This window comes from Micropterus salmoides, unplaced genomic scaffold (genome assembly GCF_014851395.1).
Source record: "Micropterus salmoides isolate LMB-PRFRI ecotype aquatic unplaced genomic scaffold, ASM1485139v1 Ms_hic_scaffold_21, whole genome shotgun sequence".
Lineage (NCBI taxonomy): Eukaryota > Metazoa > Chordata > Actinopteri > Centrarchiformes > Centrarchidae > Micropterus > Micropterus salmoides.
The window spans coordinates 5,327,877-5,354,689 of NW_024041262.1; the positions used below are offsets into that span (position 1 = coordinate 5,327,877).

At 40.3% G+C, this 26,813-nt stretch overlaps 1 protein-coding gene across 1 annotated transcript; it reads right to left on the minus strand.

Annotated features, from left to right (window-relative positions):
- Positions 1-14,119: 14,119 nt before the first annotated feature.
- Positions 14,120-21,517, minus strand: dhrs7cb (dehydrogenase/reductase (SDR family) member 7Cb). The gene is made up of 7 exons (XM_038734969.1): positions 21,359-21,517; positions 19,667-19,823; positions 18,559-18,671; positions 16,247-16,457; positions 16,062-16,154; positions 14,813-14,974; positions 14,120-14,565 (listed from the first exon to the last, which is right to left on the minus strand). Exons 2-7 carry the CDS (start codon positions 19,818-19,820, stop codon positions 14,357-14,359), a joined length of 942 nt encoding a protein of 313 aa, XP_038590897.1. The 5' UTR covers positions 19,821-19,823; positions 21,359-21,517; the 3' UTR covers positions 14,120-14,356.
- Positions 21,518-26,813: the final 5,296 nt, after the last annotated feature.

The following is a 26,813-nucleotide window of genomic DNA, read 5'->3' on the forward strand; positions in this document are numbered from 1 at the left end:
ATGGATGGATGGATAGATGGTGGATGGATGGATAGATGGTGGATAAATGGATGGATGGATGGATGGATGGATGGATGGATGGATAGATGGTGGATAATGGATGGATGGATGGATGGATAGATGGTGGATAAATGGATGGATGGATAGATGGTGGATGGATGGATGGATGGATGGATAGATGGTGGATGGATGGATAGATGGTGGATAAATGGATGGATGGATGGATGGATAGATGGTGGATAAATGGATGGATGGATAGATGGTGGATGGATGGATGGATAGATGGTGGATAAATGGATGGATGGATAGATGGTGGATGGATGGATAGATGGTGGATAAATGGATGGATGGATGGATGGATGGTGGATGGATGATGGCAGCTTTAAGGACCCGAGAATTCACTTGAACTTGCCTCAAAAGTTGTAAAAACTGCTCTGGTAAACACCAACAGCATAATGTTTAGTAGGTTGTACAATTCATGCTTTAATATGGAAACATGTACATAGTTAGCCTGTATGGTTAGAGACAATACACCTTTTTTACAACAAGATTTTGACTTGTCATAGCAGGAACAGAACCAGTGTAGTCATTAATGACACTTGTTCCACTAAGCCCTGTCAGCAAGCAACTTTTTTGCAGCAGTCATTTGACGCATCATGGAAAAGCACTAATTTACAAATAACTTATAACAATAATCATGGTTACATTCCTTCCACTTTCAGGAGCATGGTATTATGCATGCTGTCTCACTGGCTCGGCTTACCGGGACACTTAATGGAACTCAGTCATCATTGATGACAGGTCAAAATGCCTGCTATGAAAAAGGTCTGCAGGTGAATTGGAACTGTCACACCTGAGCCATGCAGAAACTGCTTGGTAGCACAACTCTGGACATTTGACAGTGGTCTGACCCATCAACCCTGGACATGTGATTTCTTCCAGCATTGTACTGAAGCTGAACTGAAAGACGATTTTATGGTGCACTCTTGTTTTTCAGGTTTAAAATAAGCCCTTCTCCTCTGCCCTGCCTGCGACAAGGCTCCATCAGAGCATTACTGGTGAAGACTGACTGCATTCTGAGCACCTTTCAGTCACTTCCTTTTGATTTTGAGGAACACTATGAAAAACAAATACTATATGTAAACACACAACTCAGTTTAACCAAGAGTGTTTCTGTCTCCAGCTTTGCTCCTGAGAAATGTTTGTAGAGCTACAATCCCAATCTGCCCGTATTTGCCCTCATCTCAGAGTAAATGAGTCGATAACACCATTGGATTCCTGTCAAAGCATTGTCTTATACATAAATCTTATAAATAAATAGAGTACAACAAAACTAATTTGATTATTATATACTTCAAATATTATTTTATTTACAAAACTCTTGAAGAAATATCTATGTTTATTTGCTATTAATGTAATTTTCTACAAAGAATATGGTCTCCATGCTTTTAATTTTGCTGTTTAAGGCATACCTAAGCTGCTCAAAGCCAGCCTTGCCATTATCTACATACTCTAATACTCCCACAGAGACCAGAGCGGTTTGCCATTATTTCAGCTGAGCAGGGGAGATCCCAGCCAGCAGTCTGTCCATCGATCCCCGAGTCCCCTGAGTCCAACACACCAAGGTTCCTGTGGTGACCACTTTAGCCGGGCCTCCATCAGAACTGATAACAATCTCAAATTCATCAAATGGTAATAGTAACAGTAGCATCATGTACGCTGTCTTACAAAGCCAAAACACAGCAACTAAGTATTTGGTCAAAACAGAGTTAAGACCAGAATTTGACTATGCTTGATGTCTGCACTGTGAGAGAATCTTATATTTTAGATTTTAAATCTAGTTGTACTTGTTTGGAGTGTGAATTGGATACTCTACTCCTAAATATGCAATGTGGTTTGACGTAATTCAAGTAAATGTCACTTGCCTTGTCTTAATAAGCAATGTTCTCTTATTTGGGGTTATGTTTAGAAACAAGGGACACATTAGCTACAAGGCCACTGCCAATAATTTCAAGCTCTGAAGTTTCAAGACAAAAATATCTTATTTCAAGTTTGAGTCTTTTGGCTTACATGACCTATATTTTCGACTTTATCTTGGAGCAAAATATCTAATTATTGGCATGAGATCGTTTTTAACCTATCACATTCCATTGATCACAATAGTGCCTCAGATTATTTACATCCCATTCAATAATACAATATAAAATTATAATCTCAGAATAATCATTACACCTAACACACTTCTCTGCTTATGAAACTGGGTGCTGATGGAACAGTGGATATGATGCCTGCCTTTGGTGTGAGAAACCTGGGCTCAGTCCCCCACTGTGACCCATCCACCATTGTGTCCCTGAGCAAGACACTTCACTCCAGAGGCGTGCGACCTCTGACATATATAGCAATTGTAAGTCAATTAAAAAAAAGCCACTTGCCGCTGTAAAGCTAACTTCTGCTTTAGCCCTTGCTAACTTGAATGGGGATAAAATGTTTTAATAATGGGGCTCTTCTAGACTTTCCACATTTTATTGGACCAAATAGATCAAATTCTTATAGTGAAACAAGTCATTTCACAGCAGCTGTGATGCTCAAAGAAATGTAAACATGTAACTACCATCTCACATTTTGACTCATTTTAGTGGAATTCATACAATTTTGTGGGTTAAAGGTCCAGTGTGTAACATTTAGGAGGATCTATTGACAGATATAGCATGCATAACTATGTTTTCAGTGGTGTATAAAGAGCTCACATAATGAACCGTTACGTTTATATTACCTTAGAATTAACCATTTCTATCTACATACACCGCGGGTTGCCTGCCATGTTTCTACAGTAGCCTAACAATTAGTCTTTGTAGACAGCGTTTCCCACTTGCATTCCGTGGGTGCAGAATCTGCATGTTTTATGTATTAAAGGGAAACTCCACAGATTTTTACACATTATGTTGGGGGGAAAAGTTCTATAAAGCCCTTTATGGCTCCAGAGGGCAGCTCTGTGAAATCTGATAAATTGCCTCAGACATCACTTGCTTAGCCACACCTGAATCTCTAATCAAACTGTCAGTGGTCAAGTTGCATTGAGGGTAATGTCGGCGCCGGGTTTTGACAAGGAGGAGGAAAAAAAGCTATATCTGGTGGTGCTGCATTGCTTTTAATACTGTCCATGGTGACTCCAATGTTATAGGAGTGTAATGCCAAATTGGTGGAGTACTATATAATATAATCTGCAGGTATAAAATGAAGGTATTACAATCTTTATACCTGTTACACAGTTTTCTAGCCATCCTAAAAAAAAATCCACCAACTGATCATTATTTCCCCACCCTAGTTTATACAATTCCTCAAAAGTGTGGAAAACATGTTGAAATGCCCCTTTAACCTTTTTAAAACATCTTCTCATGCCACAAAGAAACCTGCTGGATAACAGCTTGGTGAATGGAAGCACATGCACACAACAGAAGCCACGTTCTTTGGTCCATTATACAGCTGGGTCCCTGTAACTCGTCACAAAGATTATCCAACAGCCCACATGGCCTCCATTCACAAATCCAAATAACCCTTCCTGCCTGCAGCAGTATCACAACCCCGGCCAGCCAATCAAAGGGCAGAGTTCCACCGGCAGAAACACAACGGTTACCAGCCGCTCTTTTCATAACCAGTGATCCGAGACCTGTTAGTGGCCATGTAAAAGACACACACACACACTGGATCTTTTAGCGGGTGCATAAAAAACATGTTGTCAGCCCTGTGCAAGAGAACAAAAGTCTTCTTAACAGACAATTAGAATTCCTGCCTCTGTCCTTGTCTACATCCACGCATGCCTTCCCTCTTTTTCCCATATTCTGCCCCTCTTCCATCCAGGTCCCCCTCTGCACCCCCTGAACTTAACCTCCTGCAGGCCTGTTTGCACTATAACTGTCAGCTCCAGCTAGAACTGTGGGGAAAAGTAAAGTAATGGGACTGAAAGCTCTGACTGACACTAAGATCTAGGTGTTAAGCCACATACAGCATGTAAATTCTGTATGACAGGCAATCTGTCTGTAGAGGGTGAGCAGAGGTGTTTTGATGAGGTGGACAGGTGACTTGTTTTATGGATGCAACTTTGCCTTAATGTTTCCCCTGGTGACACTAATTTTATGGGTTTCACTCCATAACACACAAGGCTGCCTATTGGTATTGACAGGCCCAACCAGTTGTGTGTATTTTGTGCTTGCAAACAGTCTCTTGGTTCCTTCTGGTGATTTTGATATACACTTGAAGTAGAACTGAAATTGCTGTTGTTCTCACTTTTTGTGGTAAAAAAAATTGTAATGATACCAAAGTTATAATGCATATTTTTGCAAACATAGTTGTGAAACAGATGTCACCCCTCAGCCTCTGAGTGGGCGCTTTTCATGGCATGTTTGAGTGACAACTGACAGCTGGGCCGTCGTCGCTGCGAGATGCGCAGTTAATTCCATGGTGTTCTCTTCCCCTAAAACTTTTATTAAGCAACTCATAACTACGAAAGCAAATTAGAGAACAAGAAAGAGAACACCAGTTGAAGTAAAGAAACCAGGCACAAGATAACAGCGTATCTACCTTGTGGTAGCCATCGGTCTTTTGTGGGTCCAGAGTTTTTGGTGGCCATTGAGCTCAGGCACAAAGACACTCAAACTGATGCAGAAGTGAACTGAAAAGAGTCTGTATGGCTAAAATGTGAGCCATACCACTAGAATTGAAATGATATAACAAACCTTTTGGTGCCCACCCACACAGATACTGCATCAAATGCCATTTTCAGTCATAAACAAAAATTTACTGTTCATCTCTGGAGAGTTCAAATTTAGGGGTAAGCAGAAACATAAACAAAACAAAAATTTCAGTTTGACTTTAAAGAAAGGCCACATTTATTTTACATTTATATATCAATAGATATATATTTGTGTGCTGACAAGTGTTCACTGGAGATGAGACTGATGTTCATAAGGATCAAAACTGGTCGTTGACCAGGTGAAAACAGTCACTCGAGGGGATCAAATCAGATCCATAATGTCTGACTGAACGCTACATATTTATATTCTAGTGAGCATGTGTGTGCACAAGTGTGTTTTATCTTTTGAACACAGCTTATGTAAGGTTATTCCAAGACCTTCAGGGCTCACTCAGATGTGATCCTCCAGAAGGCGATTGCTATGCAGAAGCACACGCGCAAGCTTCTTCCTCATTGTGAGACAAGGTGTCCACGTTGATGGGAGGTTTTTTCCCTTTCACAGAAAAATCCAATCAACTCCTTTGAAAAGCTTGTGCCTCTCCTGGAGCCTTGCTGGGTCAGAATATGGTGTCCTAAGGAGGCCAAGAAGGTTAGGAGCTGAGCTGGGGTCAAGGCATCCGCCGCAAACAGGATTTTGGATTTTCCCTGCTTGCTCGGTGCCCCTTCTGTTTCATTAGTCACCCCCTCCTCCCATTATCAACCCCCTCTAATTTAGTTGAGGAGCGGGGAGAGGGTGTGAGCGTATGTGTGATGGTGGGGGTTGGTATGGTTGAGTTGTGTGCGTGTGTGTGTGTACAAGTTTATTTGTTTGTGTGTGCGCTCTCCGTCTCCCAGCCAGCCAGGATTCCAGTGATGTAACTCTTTGATTTGCTTTTCTTCCACTAAAACAGCAGCAGACCTAATGACCCCACTCTAATTGCACAGTGTCAATATTGTCGCATTTGGATTCCCCCAGCTCCCATTTAATATGCACAAAGAGGGATGGTTCATCAGAACTCAATATGCTTAGCAACTTAGCACTGATATCACGTTGCAGACTTTCAGCGTCTGTAATTGTGTTTAAATCTATGTCCAATAAAATGTTTTTCTCGTGGCATCTCTGCTTTTGAAGTTGCTGCTTTTGGTAATTGTCCTTTTTTTTAGTTATTATACAGTTGTATAATGACTGATAATGTGGTTCTGGAGGAGCTTTGTCAAATCTGAGAAAACGATGCCTGATTATGTCATCAGGGTTATCTCAGCTTGGCCTTCGAAGTAACAGAAAGCCTGCATTGCAAACTGGGGGTGTGGAGTTTGGAAGACGTGGGCATTCACCAGACTATTCGAGCATTATGGGAAATGGAGGATGCAGACTGAACCATGCTTATAGTCAGGACATCTTTAAATCTTTTCGTATTGTTACCACATCCCATAAAAATTAATAAATAATAAAAAGACTAAATGGTTGGGCACTGTGGCAGGGCTGGCCCTAGGCGAGATTTTGAAAAATTCAGCAGCCAAATTCAATAATTATGGTCCATAATTAAGAAGAAACCTCCACATCACAGCCTAAACTGGGAGACCAAACCTAACGTTGTATCTGGAAATATGTCCCCACATAAATTGTGTGTCAACCCAGATACTATTTTCTTGCATTGTAGTAAATTTATGGGATACTTTTTGTACGTTTAGTTTAAATGGTGGAGGGGACAAATAAAGAGGAGGGTGTGGGGGTCCTTCGCCAGGAAAGTCTGAGCGTTAAATACCTCATTTCCTGTATTCTGGTGAATATTTCTGCACCAATTTATGGTCAATCTTCATCTATATAAAGGGTAGCACAATATTCAGGTGGTATGTGACAATTCAAAATATTAAAATTTAATAGAATATAATGCAGTAAGGCTTTCAGGTATTCTGCAGCTACTGCTTTTAAATATGTTTTCTCCTGTAGATCAACTTTTCTAATTTAATAAAATACCTGTTGAGTCAGCAAACGTGCTGAGCCTTCACTCCTCTTTTGAATATTTTGGGGAAATAACCTCTTTTAATAGGCCTATGTAGGGCCATTTTACCTCACTGATAAATTAATTCATTTTAATTCAGTTATAAACTCCTGGACTTTAATAGCTCCTGTGTTTCAGCAGGTTTTCTGCTCATGTTCAAAACATTCTGCACTTTCAGAATCTCTCCCATAGGTTATCTGACATATCAAGAAATAAATCATTATATTACCAGACTAACGTCAGCATTTAATAAGAATTCATACTATTTTTAATCTGCTGTGGATTATGTTATTGATCCGCTGGTATATAGCCTATCCCCTTTGACTTATACAGTTTGGAACTGCATGCTGCATGTGAAAACAGAACAAACCAAAACACTTCTGATCCACATGTTAACTTCAGCAGCTCCGATAAAAGTGCAGCTCACAGTCCAAAACAGCAAGACTGCACTTCAGTTTTAAGATGTTTATGTTGCAAAACTCTACCAGTCACGTTACTGTCTGGACTCACAGTGCGAGGTGCACATGATTTAAATCGCCAATATTGCATCAGCTGGGCAAAGATGATTGGGACTGAGTCGAAAACTTTCTCTGGCTATGCCACGCCTATGCCATGGGCCGGCCCTGCACTGCGGTGTCAAATAAGAGGAAAAGATGCATTTTGTTAGGAATTACTCTCAGTTACAGATGTGGTGCTCTAGTGAGTTCTTCCAGAGGCAGGATGTTGTACTGACTGAAAATAACCTGCAGTGTCCATGTTCACCAAAATGAAGGAACATGTCCCTGAAGGCTCACTGACATGTCTTTGGACAACAATTCCTCCACAGAGGAATGACATACTATATATCAGGCTTTCAAGACACACTTCATACTTGTTAGTTTGATACATGTTTCTCATGGACTTTGCTGACATTAAGAAAAATATCATCCTTTAATATTACCCTCCACGTATATAAAACAGGTTTAGGGTTTCAAGTGTAGTATCCAATATTTGTGCATTTGACTCATAACAGTTCAAAATAGCACTGTAGCAGCAGGGCAGAGGGTCAGTGACCTTCTACGGGGAGAGCAGTGATTGGTGGTTATGTAGGGACTGAACCCTTCTATAGAATTTGACCTCTAACCCCTTGTTTTGTTACCTCAAGATAGTACTGTACCCTTCTATGGGTTTGACCTTTTACTGCAGACTCAAACCCCTCTATGCTACATAACAGATACCTAAACATATCCTATATAAGCTATGTTTGATGTACAGAGAGACAGAGTGGCCATCGGGCTGGGTCACTCTCCAAGCTGCTGCAGAGCTTGTAATTGATGCTGAACTCCTTGATTTAATAAACTTTTACGATCAAGAACAGTGTCAAGCGGGTTTCCTCTCAACACATCATCGCAGCATTATTGTTCGGACACCACACAAGCTAATTTGAAAAACAGTGATCAATACACAACTTACATCATCAATCCATCTTTACATGAATAAACATTTTGTGAGGCATTCTGGCATCCCACTTGCCACGAGGACCGTGTTCTGAGCTGACAGAGTGCAAGACTCTGGCAAAATGAGAGGAGGTGTAATTACATCGATGATACTTGATTTCCTGATTGAACATGTGTATGTATGATTGTATAGGGTTACATTGTTTTATTTTATTTATCTTATTCTAACATAAATGTAATTATCTGTCATGTTCTATAAGTGTAGCATGAAGGGACCGCACACATTCATGTCGTTGAACAAAACCTGTGTTGTTTGAAGATAAATAAATTACCCTGATCCTTGATGACAAACTAGATGTTGTTATTACCTTTAGACTAATCCACACATTACACATAACTTGAGTAACAGTCGATCCTCAATAAAAACACACAGGGTTCTCAATGCTTCATGGTAACAGACCTAGATTACAGACTTCTTTGTCAATGGAAAGAAAAATAAAAACACACATAAAGTTCTTGTGTGTGTAATTGAAAATAAGACTTGGTTCTTTTCAATGGCAGCAATAAAGCCAACACATCAGCTGAGCGCCTGACATTGAACAATGAGTTACCACCCAGTACATTGATTTATAATAGGCAGACAATCAATAGAGAGACTCGAACTTTATTAACACCTCCAGTTAGACCCAGTCAGATCAATAAAGGCGGTGACACATTGGCATGCTGACATTCTAACAAAGAGCTGTTCCTAATGGTCAAAATCAAATTCCAAAGGAAATAATAAGCTCTTCACATATCGGATTCCTTCAGATCTATTTTCAGTGCTTGGATTCGTGCTTCGTTTGGCTTTTGTTGCATTTGCACATAAAGGATCGCGCCTGGCCAACGGTAGGCCTAATGCTTATTCCCTGAAGTTTGCACTGATTTCAATCACTCTCTGACATACGCTGGTAACATAATTATATCTGTGGTCCTTCCTGAATTGAGGGTCATGAGAAACATTATAATGCTTTTCTGTCCAAAAGCAAGAAAATTGAAGGATTATGGCAACCAACATTAAAAGTCTCTAATCTGTAGCTGGCAGCACTGTCTCATTCTTGTGGAGGCTGTTGTGTGTCTGTGAGAAACTGTTCTGAAGTGAAGGGATATGAGAAGCAGTGCACGCTGGGATTTACAAAAGATTAAGGCAAACTTTCCCTTTAAGATTAAATATGCGTAATCTTTAAACCAAACAAAACGGAGGGATTAGGAAGACTTCTATGACTAAAAAAATCCCCTTCTTAAAATGATGTGCGATGCTGAGATTATACATTGAAAGAATAGCACAGGCTGGCAGGTTGGGTCTATCTAAATTCTTCTACTTCAGTGTGAAGTGCAAGTAATTTTAAAAATGCTTGTCCAGGATGTAATGTTTGAGAATAACAGAGTGGGAGAATATTTATTTTTCATCCTGAAAATGTATAAATGTAAATTCAGCATTTGAACTGAACTAAAATAATTGCATGTACTAATCAAGTGTCTTCATATTGTAAATGTATCTTACATGTGCTTGAACCCAGTTATAATCATCCTCATTTATTAGATATCTACACCTTGTTTCTGATACTATTGTGGCCCCATTTTTTCCAGCAATACCTATTTAATATATTTGCATTCCGTAATTACCTCTTTCCACTGTAGCTGGCGGAGTCAGCCAGGATTGAAATTGCTTGCCCATGAGATCCACAGGAAACAATGCATACATATACTGGACCTGATTCAAAAGTGGACAGCCAAAGATTGATGACATTATTGACTGTGTTCTTTAATCCTCCTTATAAAAGCAGCATTACTTGATTATTTGGCCACTTGAGGGCAGAAGTGCAAGCCATAAACACAAGACTGACAGTAGCTTATAAAGTTGTTGTAATGACAGACAAAACGTTGCGTATGTACACATCAGTCAGAGCAGAGCAACATTTACTTGGATTTCTTTTTTTGGCCAGTTGATGAGTTAGTCCAATATCCACTTTTTTTAATCTCCACTAACTCCTTAGCTAAGTGCACCGTTGTTCACCAGCTTTCGTTCAGCAACTTTCTCTGTCAGCGCAGGTAGTGTACAGTGAGGTTGATGAGAGGGAACCAAAGCAGTAAAGTTGCGGCCTTAAAATCAAAACTACAAGCCAAAAGATGCAAAAAAAAGCCCCGTCGAGCTGAGGGGAACTGCAGGGTTGGATGATAATTCTCATAATTCTCATAATTTTCACATTAGGCCAAGTCATATGACCCATTGATAACTTATTGATATTGATTAAATCAATTGTTTAACAAAGTTATAATTAGTTTTGAGATGTGGAAATACATAGAACAATAATCAACTTCTTGTGGTGGCAGAAAATGTATTCCCATATATGTTTCATTTATTATGCATGCTCTTGTATTACAATATCCATATACTCGCATATTAACACTTGTATTTAGTCTATTATATTATGTTGTCCGTGTACTGATGTTTAGGTTGTGTTTGCTGTAATTCATTTATTTATTCAATTCTCCCCCAGGAAATAGAATCATTTCCATGACACTTCTGACTGGAAAACAAAACTGAAAAAAATGTTTATATTAATTTGAATAATAATTTATATTGAAGTATAAATTGGGAAATATAGGTAGATGTGCAAAAGGAATTCCTTCTTTATTCTTTTTCTTTCTTGTGTGGGTGCGCCCTGATGTTGTAGGAGCTAAACTCACCATTTATTTCAATTATTTGTCACTTATATTTGTGAGAACAATTTATTTGCAAAACGAAGTCATTGAGCAATAAGATAGAAACAGAAGTTAAGCTATTTTTGGTAGAGTTGTGGTATGAAATAAACTCCATCATGTTAGAATTGGACAGTCCGACTTCATTCGACCAGCATTCAGTATTTAATAAAAGAATAAATCAACATGCAAGTTGTTTTTGGACACACTTAGATCTACATGCCTCTGCTTACGGTTACATAGCAGGGCAGAATACAAATATCCAGAGCAACAACAGATGGACAAAGAGAACCCCACTGTGCAGACTTTTCTTTAATACTCATTGGAGCAATAATGTCAGCTATCAACCAATATTTTAAAGGAAGAGCCGGCCCCTCTGGTGCTGTATGTGAAAGCTTGGGGAATCATTACCACGGCCTCTGCATAACCTCCATAAGTCAAGTTAGTGTCAATAACCTGAGCTTTAAAAATTGATAAGGGTGATCACCCCGCTCATGAAAAGACCATTTCTGAGCAGCAGACGTCCCTGTGAGGTGATTCTCATATATAAGTCATGCCTCACATTCAGGAGGCATCACTCTGAATATCGCTTCAGGACGATCATCCCCGCCGTGTTTGGGCCTTATCAACATATTGCTCACCGGAGAGCTCAGACAGATTGATTGAGAGAAACTATTAGGCTCAGATCATTCTCAGATATTACTGCACACCTCGGTGCATTTCTGTTTGATTTACCTTTAAGCAAAAACGAATCTGACAATTTCATGGCTGATATAATACAACACGCTCGTGGTCTCTCCGGAAAACTCTTGCTAAACAATTATTCATATGCGGGGCTGACCTCCATTGCATGCAATGGAGGCACATGATCTGGCAGGGCTGTATGACACATGTAAATGTGTTAGATCAGAATGCCAATTTAGAGAGCCCAGCTGAGTGCTCTGGAGAAGTCCTTCCTGTTTGACATGTGGAAACGTCATAGAGCTGCATTTATTCATGTGAACATTAGAGACACATTCCTGTCCGCCGGCTCTGGAGACAAAAGATGTTGAACTCCCCAGAGGAGAGTGACCTGGAGGACAGACTCACGCATACCAGCTGGACTTGACGCCAATAGTGCACACACACTGCTTGGACTAGCCCCTCTGAATTTATTCCTCATTTACATCACAGTTGTAGGGGGGGGCTTTTGTCACAGACTTAGAGTCCTGTGAAAAAAAAAATTCTCACATAATGTAACATGAATCTACCAAATGTTGTTTGTGTAAATTTACACATCAAGTAGTCACCTAATAGAATATACATCATGTTCAGAGCACCATTGATTCATCCTATCCAATCCTTGCAGGATAAAAGCAGGCAGGCAGGCGCTCATGTCCTCCAGCTCTGAACTGATGAGTGCAATAAATCTGAGAGACATGTAATTGTGCTTATTGCATCTGTGTAAACGTCATAGCTGCCTGAATCAGGGCTTTGATAAACAGCATTTGTTGTAGGGAAATAATTTATTATATTATTACTTCTTTAATTGTTTTTTTTTTTGTTTCATTTTTCATTGCAGTGCACGAGCACTTATTGCAACATTAGAGGGAAAGCGACACCAAGAACCAATGCATGGTATTCACAGATCAGACAAACTGGGTCGTGGTTCATCGAAGTCTATTTATCAGTTATTCCACAGTTGACTAGTTAGAAGAGTTAAATCATATTTCAAAAGAGCAAGTACTGGAACACTTTGACCCACATGAACAATTGATTGCAAAAGGGGCTCCGCAAATGCTGAGCTATTCAGTATCAGAAGTCATGTAATTAATAACTATATGTTGCTGCCACCTAGAGGACATACAGAGAAAGACATTACAGCTGACATGGCTTTGCTCTCTTCTGCATTAAACATACAATACTGGGTGGATGCCTTCAGTCAAACCCTTACCTGATGATATGTAAAACAATGGATATGGATAACTAAAAAATCTTTCTTCATTTTGTTCTGACTTACCTAAAAGGAATAAATCCACAATTACAAGTAAAATTCCTGCATTCAAACAGTTTCAAACAGTAAAGTATTCTCAGCAAATTGTACATGACTTGCTATTTCTGCTGTATCAACATGTAACTTACATTTTAATGTTGCAGCTTGAGGTGGAGCTAATTAAATATATACTGTATGTATATAAATGGCCATAATAAGTAGAATTTTACAATCAACTGAATACCTTATTGTGAAAATCAGCTTCAATTTTCAAGGAATTCAAATATTATTTTTACTTTATTTTATTTTATATTTAGTCTACCTGAATTTGCAATTGTGCAATTTCAGATAGAAAATGTAAGGGTTCTGTCACTCACATGAACTGAACTTCCTTGGACAGTTTGACAAAATTTTAACTTTAAAAGACAAAGGTCTGACTGATTCCAGTCAGCTTGATTGTTTATCAGCCTGGATGGCTACATTCAAATGTTTCATATGAAATGTTGCTGCCTTTCAGTATTTCAACACCTTGATATTTTTATTGGACACTTCAATTTAAATTACCCTCTGAACTTTTTAAAGAGGTGAATTCGAACTACATGAAAGTTCACAATTACTTTTTTTAGTTATAAGATCCAAGTGTTTATCACCTTTTATACTTAAAATAGCATAAAATGGAATGTACCTCAAAATTGTACTTTAGTACTCCAGTAAATGAACAAAATTATAAACGCAACACTTTTGTTTTTGCCCCCATTCATCATGAGCTGAACTTAAAGATCTAAGACTTTCTCTGTTTACTCAACAGGCCTATTTCTCTCAAATATTGTTCACAAATCTATCAAAATCTGTGTTAGTGAGCACTTCTCCTTTGCCGAGATAATCCGTCTACCTCACAGGTGTGGCATATCAAGATGCTGATCAGACAGCATGGGTATTGCACAGGTGTGCCTTTGGCTGGCCACAATAAAAGGCCACTCAAAAATGTGCAGTTGCATCACACAGCACAATGCCACAGATGTTGCAAGTTTTGAGGGAGTGTGCAATTGGCATTACCGTTGGATTACGTGCATGCATTGTTTCCTGTGCATCCTTTGTGCATGTGAAGGCAATTTGAATGCAGTATGGGAATGGTGGACTCCAACACTAACTATATAGAGAGGTCCTTACTAAATGTAAATACAATAAAAAGGCTATTGCTGAAAAATGCAGACCATAAATTGTATGAAAAACAGTGTTTGATTTCATCAACATTTTAATGATTATACATTTTATTTAAGTGCCACATGATGACCCTGAAGCCCTGGGGCCCCTCGAGTGCCTTGGACCCCAGGGCGATTGCCCGCTTTGCCCAGTTAATTATCCAGTCTTGTGTCAAGCACATACTATTACACATCTAGCATTTTCAAACTATCCATGCTTAATTGCACATCTCTGTGAAATAACGATTCCATCCTGTGTTTCAGCCTTTCTCCTACTGCATCTGCTCAGCCAGGACGGAGTCCTTCACTCCAGCGGCCAACACAGCAAAGAGGAAAGAGGGGAAGAGGGAGCGGAGGTAGAGGGCCACCCTGGGGATGGGGTGGGCCAGCACAACCTCCTTCCTCTTCCTGTTCACCGTTTGTATAATCTCATTGGCCAGGACTGACGGGCGCACGCCATGGGTCAGCTGTCTGGCGATAACTGTGAAAGAACTGTTACATTTAGATTTTTCTATGTACAGCAAAAATATATTAGATATTCCAAACATTTGAAAATAATGTAATTCAATTAATTATTAATTAATCTCTACTCCAAAAAGCAAAGAACACATCATCAACTATGACGTGTTCTCCCTCCTGTCTATTTCCCACAAACTGAAACAGCTTTGTAATTGCTTTGCATGTATGATTACACTTTCAGTCACTTCCATACCGGTCCTTTTACTCACATGCAGCCAGAGTGTTTGGTTTAGGGGCGGGCTCCTCGACAGGTGGCGGGTCGGAGGCGTTGATGAAGGTATGACTGATAGTGCTGACGACTACCCCATAGTCCTCCACCTCAGCCCGCAGGCAGTCGAAGAAGGCCTGCGCCGCATGCTTAGACGCAGCATCTGGCAGGTGGTGACACACACACGCACACACACACACATATCAATTATTGTGTACAAACACAAAAGAGGTGCGACTGTTTCATTCCATACATTGCAGAGGACATACTTTGTGTAATTATTTTCTGTTGTGTCACAGGATGCCTTCCTGTCTGTTACACTGTTGAACAATACTACATGTTTGAAGTCTGAAGTATGTTGGTAGTATTTCATTTTAATGTGTGGATAAGAGCTAAAGAGAACATTGAACGAATTTGTAATTTTCACAAAGAACGCATTATAAGGGTCACTTCACCCACATTATGAAAATACACAACTACCATTACAAATACAATACTAAGCTAGTAGTATCAAACCATGTAGGTTTGGGTTTCATTTGTCCGGGATCCGTCCGTGGAACTGCTGCCTCCACGCCATTACCACGGAGGTGAATGGAATTTTGTTTGTGTTGCTCACATGTTTGAAAAGTTACATTAAAAATTTCAACAGTAGTAGCGCCAGTCTCTCTCTCTCTAGAACCATTGTCTCTGTTACTCTGTTACAAATTTCATGGGGACTGTTTCTTCAGTAATAGATACATGGTCCATGCTTATTTGATTTGATCAAATAAGGCAGCAAGTTTTGTTGAGGCGTGTTGAGACAGAAAGCTAATTTTTCAGTTCACTTTGACAGCTAGACCTTTTTGTACTTACTCACCCCAAATGTACCAGTTTTTAGCAATTGTAAGCTAGCTGGTAATGCTAGATTATTTCACACCTCTCTACAAACATTTCCAACAGAACATTATTTGTGAATATTTAACAGATTATCTAATCAGGAGATGTATGTCAATAAATATAACGCATGTGAAGTTACTCACTGCTCAACTTTTTTTTTTTTTCAGTAGATAAATTCATACTCTTACTTCAGTCATTAATTTGATCACTTCTTCTTTACTTGAGTACAGTTTTGGGCTACCCTACCCACCTCTAATGGTTAGATACCATAAGGTAATAAAGGAGAGTGTGAAAATATATTTTTCATGATTTACGTGAACCAACCCTTTAATTTTATGGAGAGAAGCTCATAGAGATTTCTGTTGGCAACTCACAAGAACTTCTGAATGGGACAGCCAGTCTTCCCTGGATGCTGTTGACCAGCACGATGTGTCCCGATCTTCTTGAGATCATGGTTGGAAGAACACCTGCCACGTTATTTGAACATATTAGGATTTAGATTTTTTTTTTTTTAAGATCATGAAGAAGCTACAGAGTTTTCTCTGAATGTGCTGCCCACCTTTGGCCAGAGTGCTGGGGCCGAAGTAGTTAATGTCCATGATGTTTTTGTCCAGTTCCAGGGAGACACTCTGCACCGGGGCCTTCAGCTTCATGCTGCTGTTACAGATCAACACATCCACACAGCCGTAACACTCCACCACCTCAGCCACCACATCCTCCATGCTGTCCATATCGCTGAAGTCCAGGATCACCAGCTTTGGGGCAAATGTCTAGAGATACAGAATTGTACTGTTTCACTATTTTACTGTGTGGGCAACATATTCTGTTCATCAAGCATCAATCTCTCATTCCAACAGTTCAAGATATTTCCATGTTGTAATCACATATCTTTCTCATTTTTACTAAATAGCCTATGAAGTATTCCTCTTGAAACAAATAATTCAATATGCTTCCAGGTTGATAGTTAGATGAGAACATCGATATATCACTTTCATGTTTGTATACTGAATATGACGCTAGATCCAACAACTGCTTAGTGCCTTGCATAGATACTAAAAGCAGACGTAAACAGCAAGATTGTCTCTGTCCAAAGTTAGAAAAATCTGTCAACCAGCATCTTTGGGCAGATCCAGGCTAGCTGTTTCCCCCAATTGTTTGTGCTAAGCTATTATGCATCGCCTGCTGGCTAGCTTCATATTTATTATACAGACATGAGAGTGATATTGATCTTCTCATTAAGTATGTTTCCCCAAAATGTCAAACCACCCCTTTAACAAAAAAGCTTTGCTCGTTACGACAACATACCAAATTCTTATTGTAGAGAGAAAAAACAAGAGCAGCACATGTTAATTTGATCAGTAACAACGTGAGGTGGTTACTGATCAAATTTTCATGTTAACTGGTTTGATTGATAAAGCTTTATCAATCAAACCGGTCACTGTCAATTTGAAGCGCAGCATCTGTTTTTTCCACAACATATGGGAGTTTCTTATTTAACATAGTGACTTAACAGTTTCTTGATTCTAGGTGCCCTAGTGGCCTAGGGGTTTAAGCCCCGAGCATGAAACACAAGGCTCCTGGTTCACATCTGGCCAGGAAACTTTGTTTCATATCATTTCTGTCTCTCTCCCCACATTTACCCTCATGTCAACTTTCTAATAAAGGCTTAAAATCCCTTGTCTTAATGAGGCACGTTGGCATTGTGTAATAGCCTGAGTGTTTCTTAATATAACAAGATAAAGTGATGTATTTTTATAACAAGAGGTTTTTCTTGCAAAAATTTAACCATTTGGAAATACTAACTTTAAAAAGGTGTCATTATAACATGGAAACATATTTGTATAACATAATGAAGATCTCATTTTGAGAGAAACTGAGCAGATATATTTTGTCATGGTGGTAGCAATACACTGCCATAGAGTGGAGTGAAAACATCCAGCACATTCACTAGAAGCTACAGTGGGAACAACAAAGGTAAATGAGCTATTACCTCCATGATAATCCAAAGGAAAACTATTTTAACAGTAACCAGAATGTGGTTTGATTGAGTTCACATGTTTGTTAATTAGATGATTGAATTATTGTTAACTATTTATGCGCTTTTTCCATGTAGACACATCTGCTATGGCCTGTATATAGAAGACAGGTGGAGGACAGTATGCTATCAGAGAGGATATCCTGCTATTGTGTTGACAAAAGGAGGAAGTGGTGATCTGGGGGGTGGCGACAGAGGAGAGGATTATGATCAAAACAAGGACAGAACCAGCTATACTCTTGCTTAAACTTTTAGCATGTCGGTGTTGTGTGTTGTGTGTTAAGGCCAGACACCATTGTCAAATAGGCTTTTCCCCTCCAACTTTACTCCTATGATAATGAAACTTTACGAGCTGAAAGTATACATAAAAAGAAGCTTTTTTTTAATTACAGTTTTTATGTTGTTAATTTTAATATGCAAATGAGGTATTTCCTTAGTACATTAGCTGATTTGCATATTACCTACAAATCGATATACCGGTAGTAGAGGATTATGATCAAAACAAAGACAAACCTGCTATTCTCTTGCTTAAAAGTTCAAGCACACCATGTCATGTCACTATTGTGTGCTAGTTCCTTGTCTCTATTTGAGGTATGGTAAAGGCTTTGTTCTAGGATAAGACTTGTCACTGTACTGTAACAAAGTTTCCAGTTTATAGAAATAAACATGAGATAGTAATGTTTGGTGGAGCCGCCATAGTGAAAGATTTGTTTTTCAGCTGGGTAGTTTTCCAAAAAGATGACTCAGCGCCACAAGAAAAGAGTAATGGTTTTAGTTTGGAAGGGTTTACTCAGAGTCTGGCATGTTTATGATGAAACTGAAACTAATTTCCTCACCTCTCTTGGGTCAGCGTCATTAGTCAGAGAGTCATACAGAGATTCCAACTTATCCCAGCTAGTCCCACACAGGATCAGTCTGGCACCGCCCTTATGGAAGAGATGGGCGCACTCTGAACAGAAAGGAAACACATGTTCAGTCACTTCATTTAAAGCAGTGGTTCACAAATGTTTGTTGTCACACTCCACTTCAGAAGATCAAAAAAGTTCATGCCCCCCACCCCTGTAAAAGTAGATTAAATCATTAAAAATATAGGCAATTGTAATAAACAAGATTCAGGTCATCAAAATAGCCTTGCCAGCATCACAACACTTTTGTTTGTTTATGTCACCACATGAGTCATATTCATGCAAACCCTTGAAGTGGTTCTACGACTGACCCCCAGTTTGAGAATCACTGATTTAAAGGAATAATTTAAAATTTGGGGATATGCACTTTTACAATTTCTTGCTGAGACTTAGATTGATTGAAGACATTGATACCACTCTCATGTCTGTATGCTAAATGTGAAGCTACAGCCAGCAGCCAGTTAGCTTAGCTTAACATAACGACTGAAAACTGGGAGAAACAGCTCGCCTTGCACTGTCCAAAGGATTCCAGAAAGCAACTGCTGCTGGCCAAGAAGCATGAAACTCTACATAACAAGATATGTTAATTAGTGAGCTTTAGAGGTTCTGGTATTTTCCTTTGGACAGAGCCAGGCTAGCTGTTTTCCCCTGCTTTCTGTCTTTAGGCTAAGCTAACGGTACAGTTTATGCTGTAGCTTCATAATGAGTGTACAGATATTAGAGGGGTATTGAGCTTCTCTTTTCTTGGCAAGAAGATGAATAAGTCTGTTTCAAAAATGTACTATTGGAATGAACATACAAGTCAAAGCTACACACTTTGAATTTAGTCTGTCTACTACACAAACTGCACAAATCCAAGGTATGAATCACCACCCAAATCAACTGTCCCTTTGGCACCATGTTTTAAGTCTAGTGAAATTTCATGGAATCTGCTTCTGATCTGCTGACAAACAGAGAAACTTACAAAGAAGGATAAAACAAAACCTCCATGGCATTTAAAGTAAGATTAAATGTTAAAAACACATGCGGGATCATTTACCAATTCCCACCCCGGACACAGCATCAGTGATCACCACCACTTTGTTTCGCACTAAGGACTTGGACATGAATTGCATGACCTCATTGTAGATGTAGTAGACCCCTGCCGCAATCACAATCAGCAGGGGCAACACCATCACAGAGGGCAGAGCCATGTTCTGTAAAGGAGAGAGTACAGGTTCAGTTCAGTGCAGGGAGCATCTACAGTCTTACTGACCTGCATTAGAAGAGCCAGCAGTCTGTGCTGACAGGACAGCTCAGATCGGGTTCCAGGTCTCCCACGGTGTGGTGTAAACTCATACAGTGTCAATGATAGTACATACAATTTAAAGCAAGTGCTAACACAATTCAGTTATCTTAAAACTAAAAATCCATTCTACAAATAATATTCTTTGATCCTCTTTTGTGTTTGGTGTTGATTCAATCAAGCAATAATGGATGGTGGGTTTTAATCAGGATTCACCTTATCAGTGTACTTCAGGAAAACAGTGTTTCTAACATTTTCTAAAGTAAGTGTGTGTCAGCACGATCTGTCAGAAACAATCATGTGTGTGAGGCATTAACAATGCTAAATGTGTTTCCGCGATATCAGGGTAAAACTCAGGTTATAAAACAATCGTTCTTTGTATCATGTGTCTCTACCTCTTCCTTCTTAGACGAGAAGATTGATACCACTCTTGAATCTGTCTGGTGAATATAGAGCCAGCAGTCAGTTAGCTTAGCACAAAGAGTAATGACAGAGGGAAACTGCCAGCCTGTCTCTGTCCAAAGGAGAAAAAACTCCACCTACCAGCACCTCTAAAGCTCACCATTTAACACGTTATATCTCATTTGTTTAATCCATGCAAAAGTGGAAGTGTAAAAATAATAATTAGCTGTTTTATGGGGTGTTATGGGGTAGACTATTTCTTGGCTGTAACACAAACAGGATTTGACATTATAATGTCTTAATTATTGAGCTTTTGAGGTGCCTTTGGACATAGGCTAGCTCTGTCACTCTGATTCCAGTTTTTGTGCTATTAATATAATTTCAGCTTCATACTTACTGTACAGATGTTAGACTGGCATTGATCCTCTCATCTAACATTCGACGTGAAAGTGAATTAGCTTATTTAACAAAGTCTCAAAGTATTACTTTAAAGTGGACAAGGTAACATGCTAAAGCCAGATAAGTGTAAACTAATTTCAATCTCAGAGTCATCTGTCCAGACATCTAAAAATACTTGCAGACAATATGTACATGTGTTTGCTTTGACTGTGACAAACTATAGTTTTCTGCTCTAAATGTTAAGCACCTTGAAGGAAGAATTTGCATTTGGTGGTCTTGATATAAAACTTACCATGTAAAGTGAGTTTGAGGAGAACAGCTAAATATATTCTGGCCATGCTGCCGTCACCTCAAGGATATTGTCATAGGATACCCCAAGAGGGGCAACCGGGGAGACTCACATTTATGAGCAATGGATGACCTTACTTGTACTGCTTTACTTGGGAAACGTATTAAAATAACCCCTAATCCACATTAAAAACAGTATTTATTATAACTCCAGACACCTACTTCCCAGCTCAGCCCCATATCTGGGCTGACACATGATTGAGTCCCAGTGGGTTAGTCAGCTTGTGAGTGCACATGTATAGCAACCACGCAACAGACACACACACCTGTAATCTGTGTTATTCTTGGTTCACTTACAGCACGAACAGGGAGCTAATCCTTCAGCAGGACTGGCTGTTGGGTTTTTTTCCGGGTTTAGTTAGGTAACAGGGGCCCTTCTCCTCCCTCTACGTCCCTCGTCCATTCACACAGCTCTGTTCTTCTGTCTGTCTGTCTGCCTGCTGTCTACTGAAACCTGCTGCTTAGAATAGCCTCTGCTTTAGTCAGCCATTAATACTCATGTATGTGGTGCATAGTATCTGAGGCATGTTCCCTTGTTGCCAGCATGAAGGGATGAATGCACCTTGTGTTAAGGGGCAAATGGTTGCATTGCACTGCTGTTAGTAATGTTTTCCTACTAATAAATAACTCTCTTGTTAACAAAACTTTACTGTAGAAAGATCTTGACAACACTTTCTTAGGTGAGGATACAGCTTAAAGACTGCATCAATAAAGCAATAAAGATGTCAAAATTAGTTCCACCCCAGCCACTTACAATGAAAACCTGGCTGAATGCACATAACATTTATGCGTAACCAACTGTATATAAAATAGTTAACATTAAATCCTCCTTGATTAGCTACTGTATTAAAATGTAAACATTAATATTAAACAATGATATAATATAATAGGAATGTATGAGTTCACCTCTGCATCTCTGTACTTTTACTTAAGTAAAATGTAAAAAAAAATTAGGAATATGACATCAAGTGAAATTAAATATGCTTTAAGGGCATCTAATTAGAGGAAGGTTATCAATTTGTCATAATAATCTGTTGAAAAGCTCAGTAACAGCACCCTCTCTGTGCGCGGCGAAAGTCAACAGTTATCGCGAGACTCCACAGAATTCCAGGATTTTGTGTGTGCTCTCTCTGCTCCTCCCTCACTCCGTTGGGAAAGAAGAAAATAAACCTATTGCTGCTAACCAGGCTAGTTAGGGAACCAACCCCTAAATACTCCTTTTGCCCTCTGTGACTGGTCAAGAGTTTCTCTCCCTGCATGCAGGGTTTCTAACTTAACTGGGAGAAAAGCACGGGCACCGTTAGGATTTTGGGGCCGTCTCTTTTTAAAAAGTCAGGAGAGAATTTCATTAGCTAGCCCATCTGCGAGCTAGCTAACTGGGCTAACCGAAGCCTAGCAAAGGAGCACTGGATGAAGTTCGCATGGACAGACTGCTGCGACTGGGAGAGCAGCCTGCTGTCTGACTGGAAGCTGTCTACTGGGTTGGGTCATTCATATGGGAGTCTTTTGTTACTTCATGCACACTGTCGCCTCGGAGCTTGAAGGCGATAACTGTGTGCAAATGTTGTTTTTGTGGCGTCCATCGCGTTATTGATTTGGGAGTCCACTGGCAAGCTAACAGGATACTAGCCACCTTTCTCTCCTCTGCTTTGTGGTTGCAGGCCATGGATTGAAAAGCATTCATCACTGAGTGAGTGATGAGAAGGCAGGCTTGATGGCAGCTAATTATTTATTGGGAAACAGCAATTGGATACAGCTAAACAGACAAAAGAAGCGCTTGATTTGAACATTGTCCCCGAACACTTCAACTCCTGTTTGGTCTTTTTATTTTTTACTTGAAAATGCATCGGAGTGCTGGAGCTTTTTCGAAGTTGGGATAACGTTAGTGGATAGATAACGTTACGCACAGGAAAACAGCGGGAGAACAACGCCACTGTAGTCCTCCCAGAGAAATTATAGCAGTGTTTTTAAAAAGAGGTGAAATATAATGTCTGCCGCAAAAGAAAACCCTTGTAGGAAATTCCAGGCGAACTTCTTCAACAAAAGTAAATGTCAGAACTGCTTCAAACCACGAGAGTTACATCTACTGACGGACCAGGACTTAACCCAGGTAAGCAGTGTCTGTTACTAACAACAACAATAATAATATAATATTTGGAGTCCCTCGTCTCTTTTTAATAGTTTAAAGTCCAGTAAATTATTACCAACTAACACTCCTTTTCAAGAACTATTGCTGCCAAACTTCGGAAAGTGAGAAATGATTATTGGCTTGGAAACCAGCTTATCAAGCTCATGAGAATGTAGGCTGACAGCTAAGCAACATCCTGGTAGTTTTTCAAATGCCTTGCTTGCCTTAATATGTTCTAAATGCAAACTGTTAACAGCAGCCCTCAGAGTCAGCAGGATGTCCATTAAAGAGAGACATGTCTGTAAGTGGTACAGTCAGTCTTAAGGTACTTGCTAAGCGGTAGTGCTGGGGGTGTAGAGAAAATGAGGCTGTTTATTTAGTCTGAAACACATCTATGGTTTCCTCACGTCTTTCTTATGCCTCTCCATACGCCTTTCCATGTGCATGAACCAGAGTGGTGAAAGTGAATTCCTGCGGATTTCTTCTAACTACAGGGGCTACATTTGCCAGTCTGGTCTCTTTGATTGATTGTGTAACCTTCAGCTGTTGTTTATCTGCATTTGTTTGTTTTTAGTGTGTACCCCAGGCAGACTAGCCCACTATGTGGAAGCTAGTGGGGACCCGAATCAAGAACAGCAAAGAGAAAGTGAGGGTCCATTCAGCTGTGGAGATCATCTTATAAGCATGTTTTCTGAGTCCCTGTTTGTCTCACTCCGATCATTAGTTTAGTTTCTGTTGTATCCTGTAATTGATCCCAGACATGAGGCCCAGATGGGCCCTTGAACACAGCTTAAGGAGCCAAACAGCAACGTCAGCATCCTCTTCTCCTCTGCCAGTGTGTTGGGGCACACACTTTCAAAAGCATGTACCGCTTGCTGCTGAGTTTATTGCAGGTTAACCTTTCAGATGCAGGACCCCTTAGTCAGGATAGACAGCTTATGGTTACATCACTTCCTCTAATCTCTGTGTGTCCGCCACGCACCAGGCCATTACTGGCGTAAAGCTGTGTTATGCAACTCCACATAAACAGTGTTAAACTTCTGAGCCTTGGTCAACAGGCCCAGGGTGAGGGTTAGATTTTGTAAAATGCTCCCAGTGTTCAGAAACTTATATGGGCTGACTAAGAGGAGATAAACTCAATAACTCAGTGGAGCAAAAAAGCTCCTGTAATGCTGTTAAAACACCATGAATCTGTGATTTAGCAAAGTGAATTTGAGCCCTAAATTAAATGCAAGTCATTTAGAACTTAAAAAGGAGCTGAAGCTTGAGAATGCAGCTCTGAAATAGATAGCCCACATGGAAAAGTTATGCAAAGAGAAGAGAGCTGAATGTAAGAAGGACAGTATCCAATATAAACAATCTCTTTGTTCCACGCTGCTAGAATAAAAGGTGGGCTGGGGGAGGGGCTGCTGCTGCTGCTGCTGCTGGAGCCCCAGTGCATTCTTTTATTTCAGTCAATGTGCACCAAAAGGAGTTTTTATTTCCCCACGAGTTCCAAGTCTGTTGTCAGGGTTTTTCGCTCGGTCCCATGAATTGTTTGTCCCCTGAGAGCCGAGATGTTAGTCAGGCTTGGCGGACCCTCCCTGTTGAAGAAAAGTGATCACGCTATCCGGGAGAGGTGGTGGGAGGCAGGGCAGTGATGGAGGATGCAGGCAGGATAAGGTTTACATGTACGTGGGAGGGACAGAGAAAGACAGGCAGGGATGTGATGGGACTTAAGGAGTGGGAGCAGGAGTCACAAGGAGAGAGAGAAAGTGTGGGTTTGGAAAGAGAAGCGTTCCCCAGCGGCTGCTGCTCAACATCCCACTATGTGAGGTTATAAGGGTGCACAGTGGAGTCAGACTTTACAGAGTCTATAGCTGTAACGCGTACCAAATGTTCCAACGCTGTTACTGACTGCAGGCTGCAGGCCAAATAGTCTAATAGCTCATACCTATGGCTGTGTCTCAGCCTAAGAGAGTGTTTCTCTAAGAACTTGTGTATGTAGGGTCGCTGTTGTGATAATGGAATGACTTTCACACGGGTCCCCTGGAATCACACCCAGCTGCGTTTGTTTTTGTCACCCACATCTTGGGGCCTGTACTGCGAAGCAAGGTCAACAAACCCAAGATCTCTTTGTGTCACCTGGCTTCACTAAAGGCTTGTGCATACTACATAACTTGGAGCTGGAAGTGAGTAAAGTAAGTGTTTGCAGAGAAAAAGTAGCTGCCTGCTCTGCCACCTGCCTTATCTCATTGGCTGGATGTGGTTGTCGAGTCGAGTCCGCCAGATATTTGGCATACTAGATATCTGGCTGGCGTCGGCGATGTGTCGGGGAGCCGTTCTGATGCGTCGTCGAGTAGTTCTCACATAACGACTTTCAACCACAGATCGATCGCTCATTGATGCCCAACCACAGCCTGAGTAAGTCAACCCAGGGTTTCCCAATCCAGCCATGAGCACGTTCACATAAAAGGGGTGGTGTTTGCAGCATTTGACCAATCGCAAACATGGACAAGTCTACTGCCAGCAGAGCGCCATATTTTACAAATGAAGAGCAAACCATAACATTATAGACAAATAGAGAGAAGTTAAACTCATAATCCAGGTTAAAAGCAAAACTGCAGCTGCCAAGGGCAGGGAAGACAGAAAATCGCTGACTGCGAAAGTTAACAAGCTTGTATCTCTGCCCCATCATTAGATCATGAGAGTTGATCTGACTGCAATTATATGTGTGTTTTGTTAAATTAATGTGTTGTGTAGATGTTTTCTTATACAATTTTAACGTTATTCTTTGAGCTGCAGTGGTGTGTGCTGAAAAATAGATCTGTAAACACTTACTCATGTTGTAGTGTAGACTGGGGAAAAGGCCTTTTGAAGTAGCTGACACATTCTTGCCAATGGTTAAGTGCTTCTGTGTGCAGCTAAGCTAAGATGCCAACTTTCTGTCATCGTATCCATGATCGCTCTTTTGTATGTCGCTAATGCCAATCAAACAATGATGTGTAGTCATTAATGTAATTAATGTTTATGCTGTCAAGTGCCAGCGCAATTATAGAGCTGTTTGAAGGTCTGCCCGGGAAGGACCTGTAGCCTTTGTTAGACAGCAGTTATGAGCTGTGATCACAATTGATACAGGAGATCAGTGAGAACACCTCATTCACTTTGCCGTACCAGTATTTGTATAGTTTCATTCACTGCGATGAAGAGCGGCAGTTGCAGTGAGAAGAAGGTTTGCAGTGGAAATGGCTTTGCTACGTGTATGAAAAATAGAAGAGAAGATAACTGAGCCTTTTCCCAACTTGCTTAACTGGCATTAGATATTCGTTAAAAGGAATTCCAAACATGCCACGCTGACAAATCACAGTTCTTGCAGCCCCCCGGTTGTTGTCGCCATCCCTTCTTTAGCTCCAATACACAGTTCTAGTTGTAAAGAGTAGGTCATCTCCACATGAAGGCTGCATGCATAGACTCCTTAGCCTCTGTAAACCCTTAACATACAACTATAAACCAACCTTTATACCGTCCACGTTCGTGTGGCCCTGCGGTTCTGCCCGTACATCTGTTGACTGTGAACGTGTCTGTTTATGCCGACACAATCTCCACTTTCGTTCGTTACTAAGGGTGTGACGAGATGTCGTGCCA